Source organism: Mus musculus, chromosome 8 (assembly GCF_000001635.26).
Source record: "Mus musculus strain C57BL/6J chromosome 8, GRCm38.p6 C57BL/6J".
Taxonomy (NCBI): Eukaryota; Metazoa; Chordata; class Mammalia; order Rodentia; family Muridae; genus Mus; species Mus musculus.
The window spans coordinates 72,829,043-72,842,116 of NC_000074.6; the positions used below are offsets into that span (position 1 = coordinate 72,829,043).

Genomic DNA, 13,074 nt, shown 5'->3' on the forward strand with positions numbered 1-13,074 from the left:
CCTTTGATTTGTTTTTACTTTAATTACATTCTTGAATGGTTTCTGTTACTTACCATCAAACAAGGCTAATGGATACACTGTAAGTCTTTACAATAAACAGACCCAATCTTTTCTAGAAAAGAAGGCTGTTGTCTCAGGGCTGTATTCTTCATGCAGCTCAGCTGCAGGCCTGCTCTCACATCTAGGCTTGCCAGTCTCACAGTCTTCCCAGTCCTTAAGTTCTATCTCTTTTTCTATATATCCATCCATCCATCTATCCATCCATCCATCCATCCATCCATCCATCCATCCATCCATCCATCCATCCATATTTTGCATGACCTTTTCTCATGTAGTCCATATCTGGAGAGCATTGCTTCTTTTCTACAATTTTTGCAAAATATTCATAACTTTTATGCAACAGTTTGTATTTGGGAACACATAGGAATCTACCTAAATGCTGAGGGTACTACTGATAAAATGGAGAACAGTATGAATCCGGCACTATCTTCAAAATCTGTCTATCTCTTTTCTGACCTTCTGGATACATTGTATAGCCTATTGTACTCACAGAGTCCCCATATGACAATGGAGGTAGTGAGTCTCTCTCTTTTCTCTCAGAAAAGAGACCAATGGAGTGTTTGGCTTGAAATAGTGAGTTCCCTCTTCTTCTATTGCTCAACTTACAATAAACTTGAAGCAGGAAAGCGGGAGATCATGGGAAATTCAAAACAGGAGCTCACTGTTAGAGCAAGGGCAGATATCTGGCTGCCTATGGAAATGCAGAGTATTACCTCTTAGTTTCCAGCCAGCCCTTTGCATCCTTCTCTATATCAAAACATCTTAGTTATCTGTTACAGTCAATTTACCTGCTTTTCCAACTTCCTTGTCTCTACTTCTGTGTCTTATTTTTCCTCCAGTTCTTTCTCTCAACTCACCAGAATAGGCAAATAGTCCCTAACCCAAAATACTCATACGTGAAAGAAGTGGTAAGCAGAGGAAGAAATGTGGGTGAGTATTGAGGCTTTCTATGCCCACCAAGGAAGTAAAGACTCTATACTTTTATGAAGACTAGTGCAAATCCTAGGACCAGTGGAAAAGGGTGACTGCTAAGCTAGATGGAGTCCCAGTATTTAGAACTCCCAGATCCTAGCAGCTGGTCTCATGTACACATATACATTTCTTTCTCTGTCCACCTTTTCACTTCACCCACTGCCATGGAATTAGGTGTTTCTATAACTAGGAAAACAACTCAGGTTCTAGCATGAGATTATGGGGGAGTGCCTCATACAAACAAGGGGAAATCTGAATGTCTTCATGGAGAAGACAAGGCTACAGACTCCATTTTGGAGAACCTGACATAAGTTTGAACTCAGGTAGACTAACAGGCTGGTGGTATCTAGCATTAGTTTCCAAGGTGCTCCCCAACAAAACCTGAGCTTAGCTCCAGTCTCTAGGCTAACGCCTAACAAGATCAGTGGCTTCAGGTTATCCCCCCAACAAACCTGCACTCCAGGTTACAAGCCCAACCCTTGCCTAACAACCACCAATGCAGAGGGGAGCAGAAGTTAAGTTTATGATCTGACTCTCGGCACCAGTCAATTATGTTAAAGGCCACAGGAGCTTTCCAATCAGATGCTTGCACACGTATCCCCTGCTTGCTGCTTACTAAAAGCCTTTCCCTGATAGACATTCAGGGCTCCCCCCCCAAAAAAACCATCCTGTGTGACAGTGGTATGTTGGGGGGACCCGAGCTAGCTTGAATAGAATAAAGACCCTGCTGTGAGATGCATCAGATTGGCTTCTGTGTGTGTTTTGGGGGATCATTAACTTTTCCCTGGTATAACAATATCACAAACCCAGCTTACTATTTTCTTTGTGAAAAGAAAATTAGGAAAACAAAATATCTTGGAGGTCCAGAAAAGTGAGAGGCACTTTGACCAGTACTGATAGCACTGGCCTTGGCTTCACAGCAGTTTGAAGTCACTCCCCACTCAGAGAGACCCAGACAGATGATAGCCTCAGAATCAGTCTTTTCTGGTGTGAAGGATGCAAACAAGATCAATAATAGTGGATTACAGAATATGCTAGGGAGCCTGTGCCCAGCACAGAGAGGCAGCTACATTTTGATTCTGCTATATATATGTGTGTACTAGAGAAGTGTGGCCACTTCTGTTTCAAGAGGAGACAACTAAGAAGGTTTTCAACAAAGGTTTTCTGATGCCTCCCATAAGATATGAGTTTGAAGGGAGGCTAAACTGTGAGATAAGTATCGTCCTGTACAATCTTTTAAATAAGATGATTTCTACTATATTTGGACTCCAGTATAATTACATTTAATTTCCTTATTTCTCTGAGCCTTTTTTTTACACCTTATTTTAATATTAACCAAGCTTTATGTGCTTGGATATTAAGAGAACTAAGGTAACATTCTTCAACTAATAAACATGAATGAAGCCAGATACATAGACATTGAGCACCAAGCTTGAATGAGCAAATATAAGTATAGTGTTCCAGGGCAGTGAAGGTAGGGAGACAGAGAGATGAAGACGGATATCTGTATATGCAGTCATGGAGGAAATCACAGAAAGCAGAAGATAGGCTTATAATGAGGTCAGACTGTCAAGACCACAAGTCAGACCCATGAGAGGTGAGGTCAGACAGTCAAGGTCATCTACCAGAAGGAGGATTTCCCAAGCCCCAGGAAGATGGGTATATTTAACTGATAACATACTCAAAGGGAGGGCCTGTCAGTGAAGAGTAGGTTAAAAAAAGCAGCTCAAAATAAATCCAAGAGCAAACAGTAATGAATAATAATAATAATAACAACTACAGCATATTGACCATGAGCATGGCTCTGACCTGTGGCCTCTATTAGCCATCATCTGTTAATATCCTCAGCATCTCCAATAAATAATTACCTTTTTTCAGTGTTAGCAATAATGGCTACATATCAGGGAAAGTTTACCACACGTGCACTCTGGGTTGTAGGTTATAGCAGGAGCTACCAGAAGTGCAGTTGTGTTGCCAGTGCCTTGAGTTCAGATTTATCCTAGATAATCACCAGATGGTACTCTTGAGCAAGCCCTGGGGCCCCAGGGTTGGATAGAATCTGCACTTAATGTGTACTCTGTAGGGTTTTGTAAGGGTTACAATTCTGATGAATATGGATATGAGACCATCAGGTATCTGGATCAATCAGCAGGCTAAAAAGAGAGCACTTCTAGGAAAGTTCATAGAAAGCTAGGTACCCAGGTAGCAATGCTGAGCCCTGAGGTGGGGGACTCACTTTGAGTACCCTTATCAGTAAAATGAATGGAGGTGCTGTTCTGCAAAAACACATGCAGAGGGATTAATTATAACAATTCTTGGCAAACAACAAGTACTCAATAAATATTAAATGTAGATAAGGCAAAATGGAAAGGATGTATGGACCCAAAGAAATGCCACCTGGTTAATGTCTATTGGCAGGCATCCAGACTGACTCACTTGACACCACTTCTACACTTTTCCATTACACACCAAAGAAAATATGAAGAAAAGTAGCTATGTGTCCCATTGGACAGAGTGGAATTAGACTGATTACTCATTTACACATGCTACAAGATACAGTGTCTGCTAGGGAACCATGTGTGTTTCCTGGAACATAAATAAAGGGAAGGAAATGGAAATACCCGTGGCTTATAGGTGATTATTAGTGGTGCAAGTTTTGATCAGTGATGGAAACCTGCCCAGTTTCATGATGTGAACAGTCTTGGCTGAGAAACAGTCTGACATTTTCCCTTCCAACACCTCTGCCCTTTAACCCATCGGTCTTACCCGCTGCTCCTAAGTGTTCTGACGGCTCTTGCCTTCAGACCCATTGACATCTCAGCCTAATCTCAGCTACCAGATCTTTCTGAGTCCTTCCATGCCCAACCACACCTACATGCTGTACTCTAGTTGACACCATAGCTTAGCCTCACAGCACAGTGTGGGGTGTCATAACAGCGTTTCCCCATGCCGACACATCTGTCTGGGAGCTTCTGTCACTGTTCATGCTAGCATCGAAAGACAGGACTGTATGTTTATTGCTAGCTGGGAAAAAAATTCAGTCTTAACTTTGTTTTCTGTGGATCATGATTATATCATTGAAAAAGTCAGAAATTGAACCATAGTAGATCAGAGACCATTTGTCTGTTTCTCATGTCCATGAGAGGAAAGAGTGAGATAGCTCCATGTAGTTACCCAACTGTCCTGAAGGTGGCAGGGAGTTTGCAAGGGGAGGTGCTAGGGTGATGACTGGCCAATTAGTCCAATACAGTTGTGAGCATGCTATGGGACACAGAATTAACTCCTGCAGAGCACCTACTACAACCCAGTAGTGGTCTGTTAGTGCCCCTTCATTAGCTAAGAAAAAAGTAGTGCTAGGAAGTGGAGCAAGCTGCCCCAAGTCATGTACGTGCTCAAATTCGGGTGAGTGTGATTTCTCCATGTCCCCTGACCTTACTTAACAGTTCTGCAATCAAGAGTAAAAGCTGTTTCTCTATCAGCTTTGTTACAAGACACAGGTAAGGGCTAAAAGAGACTTTGGTGACACTCTGCAGCTTTGCCTATGTATAGACCTGACAATTATTTCTAATTAAGCTGTTTGTTTTTGGTGTATTAGCTCGTTGCTAAGCAACTGCTTGGTGAACTCCAAAGCTGCCTTTTTTTTTTTTGCATCCCCCCCCGCCTTTTTTTTTTTTTTTTTGAAACCGGGGAAGACCTCAAGAAGTATGACATAAGCAAGAATTTGGGGTACAAAGGTGACCTGGGTCTTATGCAATAAGCAAGCTGTGTGGATGAAAGGCGACTTTCTCCTCCGCTCTCAGAAATGATTCCTTCACCTCTCTTGAGACCTAAGTTTGGTCATCTGGGGAAATGTTTATCCACTAAAGAAGTGAGAAGAATGTTAAGGGGGTCAAGTAGCTGGTAGGGCTTCCAGTGTGTTGAAGGGTTCCTATAAGATATTGTTATCATAATTTAATATTTGAAGGTTAACAGACTTTGGGTAAAACATTTTGTTAGATTTAAGTGTGAAAAAGTGAGTTTCTGCAAGGGTATGCTGTCGTTCTTGGACATCAAAGCTATTGCAGGAAATAGCACCCTTGACCCCATCCTAAACCAGTAAGAGTATACTGAAATCAAGGGTAGCCATGAGTGACTCACACATCAGAAGCAAATAGCTGTCACTCACTGGAAAAACTTTTAAGGAAGGCAAGTCAATATACCTGTCTACATACAAAAAAATGATAGTGGGTTTATTTTGGCCTTATGACTGAATTCTTTTTTTAAATTTATTTTTTACACTCTATATTCCATTCCCTGCTCCCTCCCCCCATCCATCCTCTGTCTGCTCCACATCTGACATCTCCTCCCCACCCCACCCTGTCTCCACATGGATGACCCCAACCCCAACCCTGCCTGACCTCTAAACTCCCTGGGGCCTCCAGTCTCTTGAGGGTTAGATGCATCATCTCTGACTGAACATAGACCCAGAAGTCCTCTACTGTATGTGTGTTGGGGGCCTCATATCAGCTGGTGTATGCTGCCTGGTTGGTGTTCCAGTATCTGAGAGATCTCGGGGGTTCAGGTTAATTGAGACTGCTGGTCCTCCCACAGGATCAGCCTTCTCCTCAGCTTCTTTCAGCCTTCTCTAATTCAATAACAGGGGTTGGCTGCTTCTGTCTATTGGTTGGGTGCAAATATCGGCATCTGACCCTTTCAGCTGCTTGTTGGGTCTTTTGGAGAGCAGTCATGGTGAGTGCTCCACAGCTTCAGTAATAGTGTCAGGCCTTGGGACTTCCCCCTTGAGCTTGGGATCCAGCTCAATGCATCCAGCTGATTGAATTATTACCGGTTGTCAAAATTCTAGCATCTAGAAACAATCCTAGGTCAGAGGTTGCAAATGGTGAGCAGGTGAGAGGGGGGCTAATCTAGCCTGGGGATATAGTGTGACTCCATAGCATTTAAAACTCATTTTAAATTATTTGTTCATTTTTAAGCAAGATTTTAATTTTATGTCTATGAGTGTTCTGACTATATATATGCATGTACATCACACATGTGCTTGGTGTTCAGAGAGTGCCAGCCCTCTGTGAACATCCATGTGTTACAAGGAACTGTACCTGAGTCTTCTGTAAGAACAATGAGTTCTTTTAACTGCTGAGCCATCTCGCCAGCTCCCAATTATTTAATAATACTAAAACATTAAAATACATAAAGATTCAGATTCTTTGCAAAAATATAAATTGCAATTCTGCCACAACGGCAACATGACTCCACACCTGGAGAGATGGTGCTTCCTTAGACAGATCTATGAACTCTCTTAAATAGTACTTTTCAGACAGGGTCTGTAAAGACAATTTGAGGGGAAACCTGCAATATTTCAAAATCCCTGATGAGATTCATATGGTGAACTTGAACTAAGCAAAATAACTTGTGGTGTTACCGTGTGTTACATGTTGCTTAGCACTGAGTATGGTCTCCATCAGCAATTTTAAGTCAGTAACACATAAAGAGGAAACATAAATACAATTTCCTTGTGTGCCATGTAAAACATGCTGCCCATAAGGCAAGGGCAGCTGAGGCAAGGGTCAGGCCTGTTTACTTTAAATTCTTTGCAGTGAAGACCCCTTAGGTGCTTCTGAGGAAAATCACAGAAGGTGAAGGGTGGGTAGGGTACAATCCTCTCTTCTCAGTCTAAGTTGAGGCTGCTCCTAACTGCTTACTTATTCATCTAGTAAGTAGGCTAGCATCTTGCTGACTGCTAAGCTTTCCAAGCTACGAGGGATGATGCAGAGCTGAGGATTTAGTCTGACCACATTGGAGGGGGGGGGGTGCGGGGCTTGTTCTACAGACTGGGATATTGTCACCTAGTTGGAGCTGGACCTGGAGGAAAAAAATCAGTGAATGGAGTCTGGCAGTCAGGAACTCATTCACAGGGTGTTATGTCACAGTTCTACCCACTTGTATGGTGGAGCTTATATTGCTGATGGGGCCACTTACCCTTTGGCTCTCTGACAGCTGATGAGGATCTTCCGTGTTTACCAGGAAGGAAATGATGTCATACTATGTTACACAACACTTTGTAATGACACTCTATTGAGGTTGAATACAAAGTGTAGGATACCCTCTCTTGCTACAGAGAGAGAGGGTGGAGGGAGGGAGAGACAGACCGGGGGTGGGGGTGGGGGTGGGGGTGGGGACAGGGACGGAGATGGGGACAGAGATCTTGGGAGTTCATATACAGCCTGTCTGGGATCAGAAACCCCAGAGTAGTTGGGCAAGGTAGGAGCCTGTCAGACACTCCTCAACTCCTATGATTGTCATCTGTCTGGACTCAAGCCTGTCATTTTGTCTCTCCAAGCCTTACTGGCCCATGGTGTAGCATAAGGCAGCCCCACAAGCGGTTGAGACTTAGTTTGTGCATCCTAAAAAGACAAGATATATGAACCATCTTTAGGGATATGTGGATCCTGGAAGGCACTATCTTAGACACAGGGGAAATCCATGCTGATAAGGGACAATTGGAAAAGGACCATGGTGATGATGTTGGACCATGTGACTTTATATTTCTCCCATGTACAATTTTGAGTCATGTGAATTCTGCAATACATTTCAATTCATACTATTTATATTAATTGAACCACCCGGGCTTAAAGGAGTGTACTGCTTTCTGCTCTGCTATGTGAAGAAAGGTGGAGAAGGATACTGGATATTCCTATGGTTCTGTGGTTGGGTTTTCTGTGGTTAGGTGTTCTGTAGTTGGGTGTCCTGTGTTATGACTCCCCACTTCCTCCCACACTAGTTATATAAGATAGGCCAGCATCTTTCAGTCTTGTTCTGCAGTTTCTTGTTTGTATAATGAAGACATCAATGTTGCCCATAGCAGGGGTTTGTGAGAGGAGGAAACAAAATGAAATCTTACCTGTCCATCATTTTCTGGCATATGCTTAAGTGCTTCAATACATGTTAAGCATCACTATTATTTAGGTTTGTTTTAAGGAACAGGCAATGGGCTTTTGAGAATGATGATAGGAAGCCTGTCTACTGCAAAGTTGGAAAAGAGGCAGAAATTTTAAGCAAGAGAGATGTTTCAAGAGCAAATAATGTCACTATGGAAATTGGGTCTAGTCTGTGCATGGGATAATAGAGCTTAGTACACACATTCCAAACTTGTAGGTAGTGGCCATCACTGGACAGGTCCCTGTCCCCTTTTGGGTTGTAGTTGTCCTACCTATAAAAGGTAAGTGGCAGACTAGACAATGGTCCTGAGGGCCTTGAGGTTCCAGCTTTTCCTGAACCTGTGTGGCCACCAGTCTGAAGAGAGGACAGAACAGCAAGGTCCCCTGGGTTCCTTACCTGAGGTACTCATAGAGCCCATACATAGGCAGGAAGTCAATGTCAGATAAGAACATGTAGGGTGTGCTGATGTGCTTCATAGCCACGTTTCGCAGAAGATTGACAGGATAGAACTGACCCTCCTTGTACACGATGTGGTAGCCCACGTTCTGCCGGCTCATGAGCACCTCGGATCCCTGGGCATAGCGGAGGAACTGCTGGGCTTCTGCATCTGACAGGTAGAGGGCCAGGCTGATGGGTCCCTCCCAGTGTTTACAGATGGCCTCCAGCATCTGTAGTCTGGAAGAGAGGGGAAGAAAGCAGCATCAGAAAGGGACATCTTCCAGCCCCTGTCTCCAATATCTCTTCATCAACCAGCTATAAAACCAACTCTCTTAACTAAATATGACTCCGTTCCTCATCAGTAAAGCAGACACAGAACAAGTACCTTGCTGATTCTAGTTTTTCTCTGCTTGCAACTGACTGCATGACATCAACAGTCACACATACTCTAAGTCCCACATTCATCCTCAAAGGTACTATGGATTGGCTGGGTGTTACCCCAAGGGTTCATGTGATAGAAGCCAGGTCTACAGTGTGGTATTGCTGAGATCTTTAAGAAATGGGACTGAGGGGAGAGTAGCTCAATCATTTATTTGGGTTGCTATCCTTACCTAGAAGGGGTGGGCGTATATCTCATGGGATCTCAGTTGATTCCGACCAGTGTGGACTACTAAAAAAAGAAAGTGACACCCTTGGCTTCCTGTCTCACCAGAGATCTTGCCTTGTGTAAATCCAGTGACTTTCATTGAAGAGACATGTGAAGATGGACATAAGGGAGCACACCTTTAACCCCAGCAGGCAGCAGGCAGAAGCAGGTGGATCTCTGGGAGTTCAAAGCCTGGTCTACAGATTGAACACCAGAACAAAACACAGAGAGATACTATGTCTCAGAAAACCAGCTCCCCCAAAGAAAAAGAGGGGAGAAAAGGAGGAGGAGGAGAAGCAGGAGGAGGAGGGAGAAGAGGAGGAAGAGGAAGAAGAAGAAAAGAAGAAACAGAAAAAAAGGAGGAGGAGGAAGAAGGGTTTTCTTTTTTTTTTTCTTTTTTTTTTTTTTTTGATATTATTTTTTTTTTATTAGGTATTTAGCTCATTTACATTTCCAATGCTATACCAAAAGTCCCCCTTACCCACCCACCCCCACTCCCCTACCCACCCACTCCCCCCCTTTGGCCCTGGCGTTCCCCTGTACCGGGGCACACAAAGTCTGCGTGTCCAATGGGCCTCTCTTTCCAGTGATGGCCGACTAGGCCATCTTTTGATACATATGCAGCTAGAGTCAAGAGTTCAGGGGTACTGGTTAGTTCATAATGTTGTTCCACCTATAGGGTTGAAGATTCCTTTAGCTCCTTGGGTACTTTCTCTAGCTCCTCCATTGGGAGCCCTGTGATCCATCCATTAGCTGACTGTGAGCATCCACTTCTGTGTTTGCTAGGCCCCGGCATAGTCTCACAAGAGACAGCTACATCTGGGTCCTTTCAGTAAAATCTTGCTAGTGTATGCAATGGTGTCAGCATTTGGAAGCTGATTATGGGGTGGATCCCTGGATATGGCAGTCTCTACATGGTCCATCCTTTCATCTCAGCTCCATACTTTGTTTCTGTAACTCCTTCCATGGGTGTTTTGTTCCCACTTCTAAGGAGGGGCATAGTGTCCACACTTCAGTCTTCATTTTTCTTGAGTTTCATGTGTTTAGGAAATTGTATCTTATATCGTGGGTATCCTAGGTTTTGGGCTAGTATCCACTTATCAGTGAGTACATATTGTGTGAGTTCCTTTGTGATTGTGTTACCTCACTCAGGATGATGCTCTCCAGGTCCATCCATTTGGCTAGGAATTTCATAAATTCATTCTTTTTAATAGCTGAGTAGTACTCCATTGTGTAGATGTACCACATTTTCTGTATCCATTCCTCTGTTGAGGGGCATCTGGGTTCTTTCCAGTTTCTGGCTATTATAAATAAGGCTGCTATGAACATAGTGGAGCATGTGTCCTTCTTACCAGTTGGGGCTTCTTCTGGATATATGCCCAGGAGAGGTATTGCTGGATCCTCCGGTAGTACTATGTCCAATTTTCTGAGGAACCGCCAGACTGATTTCCAGAGTGGTTGTACAAGCCTGCAATCCCACCAACAATGGAGGAGTGTTCCTCTTTCTCCACATCCTCGCCAGCATCTGCTGTCACCTGAATTTTTGATCTTAGCCATTCTCACTGGTGTGAGGTGGAATCTCAGGGTTGTTTTGATTTGCATTTCCCTGATGATTAAGGATGTTGAACATTTTTTCAGGTGCTTCTCTGCCATTCGGTATTCCTCAGGTGAGAATTCTTTGTTCAGTTCTGAGCCCCATTTTTTAAGGGGGTTATTTGATTTTCTGAGGTCCACCTTCTTGAGTTCTTTATATATGTTGGATATTAGTCCCCTATCTGATTTAGGATAGGTAAAGATCCTTTCCCAGTCTGTTGGTGGTCTTTTTGTCTTATAGACAGTGTCTTTTGCCTTGCAGAAACTTTGGAGTTTCATTAGGTCCCATTTGTCAATTCTCGATCTTACAGCACAAGCCATTGCTGTTCTGTTCAGGAATTTTTCCCCTGTGCCCATATCTTCAAGGCTTTTCCCCACTTTCTCCTCTATAAGTTTCAGTGTCTCTGGTTTTATGTGAAGTTCCTTGATCCACTTAGATTTGACCTTAGTACAAGGAGATAAGTATGGATCGATTCGCATTCTTCTACATGATAACAACCAGTTGTGCCAGCACCAATTGTTGAAAATGCTGTCTTTCTTCCACTGGATGGTTTTGGCTCCCTTGTCGAAGATCAAGTGACCATAGGTGTGTGGGTTCATTTCTGGGTCTTCAATTCTATTCCATTGGTCCACTTGTCTGTCTCTATACCAGTACCATGCAGTTTTTATCACAATTGCTCTGTAGTAAAGCTTTAGGTCAGGCATGGTGATTCCACCAGAGGTTCTTTTATCCTTGAGAAGAGTTTTTGCTATCCTCGGTTTTTTGTTATTCCAGATGAATTTGCAAATTGCTCCTTCTAATTCGTTGAAGAATTGAGTTGGAATTTTAATGGGGATTGCATTGAATCTGTAGATTGCTTTTGGCAAGATAGCCATTTTTACAATGTTGGTCCTGCCAATCCATGAGCATGGGAGATCTTTCCATCTTCTGAGATCTTCTTTAATTTCTTTCTTCAGAGATTTGAAGTTTTTATCATACAGATCTTTCACTTCCTTCGTTAGAGTCACGCCGAGATATTTTATATTATTTGTGGCTATTGAGAAGGGTGTTGTTTCCCTAATTTCTTTCTCAGCCTGTTTATTCTTTGTGTAGAGAAAGGCCATTGACTTGTTTGAGTTAATTTTATATCCAGCTACTTCACCGAAGCTGTTTATCAGGTTTAGGAGTTCTCTGTTGGAATTTTTAGGGTCACTTATATATACTATCATATCATCTGCAAAAAGTGATATTTTGACTTCCTCTTTTCCAATTTGTATCCCCTTGATCTCCTTTTGTTGTCGAATTGCTCTGGCTAATACTTCAAGTACTATGTTGAAAAGGTAGGGAGAAAGTGGGCAGCCTTGTCTAGTCCCTGATTTTAGTGGGATTGCTTCCAGCTTCTCTCCATTTACTTTGATGTTGGCTACTGGTTTGCTGTAGATTGCTTTTATCATGTTTAGGTATTGGCCTTGAATTCCTGATCTTTCCAGAACTTTTATCATGAATGGGTGTTGGATCTTGTCAAATGCTTTTTCTGCATCTAACGAGATGATCATGTGGTTTTTGTCTTTGAGTTTGTTTATATAATGGATTACATTGATGGATTTTCGTATATTAAACCATCCCTGCATCCCTGGAATAAAACCTACTTGGTCAGGATGGATGATTGCTTTAATGTGTTCTTGGATTCGGTTAGCGAGAATTTTATTAAGAATTTTTGCATCGATGTTCATAAGAGAAATTGGTCTGAAGTTCTCTATCTTTGTTGGATCTTTCTGTGGTTTAGGTATCAGAGTAATAGTGGCTTCATAAAATGAGTTGGGTAGAATACCTTCTACTTCTATCTTGTGAAAAAGTTTGTGCAGAACTGGAGTTAGATCTTCTTTGAAGGTCTGATAGAACTCTGCACTAAACCCGTCTGGTCCTGGGCTTTTTTTGGCTGGGAGACTATTAATAACTGCTTCTATTTCTTTAGGGGATATGGGACTGTTTAGAAGGTCAACTTGATCCTGATTCAACTTTGGTACCTGGTATCTGTCCAGAAATTTGTCCATTTCGTCCAGGTTTTCCAGTTTTGTTGAGTATAGCCTTTTGTAGAAGGATCTGATGGTGTTTTGGATTTCTTCAGGATCTGTTGTTATGTCTCCCTTTTCATTTCTGATTTTGTTAATTAGGATTTTGTCCCTGTGCCCTTTAGTGAGTCTAGCTAAGGGTTTATCTATCTTGTTGATTTTCTCAAAGAACCAACTCCTCGTTTGGTTAATTCTTTGAATAGTTCTTCTTGTTTCCACTTGGTTGATTTCACCCCTGAGTTTGATTATTTCCTGCCGTCTACTCCTCTTGGGTGAATTTGCTTCCTTTTTTTCTAGAGCTTTTAGATGTGTTGTCAAGCTGCTAGTATGTGCTCTCTCCCGTTTTTTCTTGAAGGCACTCATAGCTATGAGTTTCC

At 42.6% G+C, this 13,074-nt stretch overlaps 1 protein-coding gene across 4 annotated transcripts in view; it reads right to left on the reverse strand.

The window, feature by feature from the left end:
* Large1 (LARGE xylosyl- and glucuronyltransferase 1) overlaps positions 1-13,074 on the reverse strand; it is a 539,124-nt gene that overhangs the window by 14,445 nt on the left and 511,605 nt on the right. For all 4 annotated transcript variants that reach the window (XR_003947238.1, NM_010687.2, NM_001317391.1 and 1 more), the window contains one exon: positions 8,365-8,643. Coding sequence is in view for 3 of the 4 variants with exons in the window: in NM_010687.2 (NP_034817.1) it covers positions 8,365-8,643 (279 nt within the window). In the remaining variant the exon portion in view is untranslated. The remainder of the gene's footprint in view (positions 1-8,364; positions 8,644-13,074) is intronic.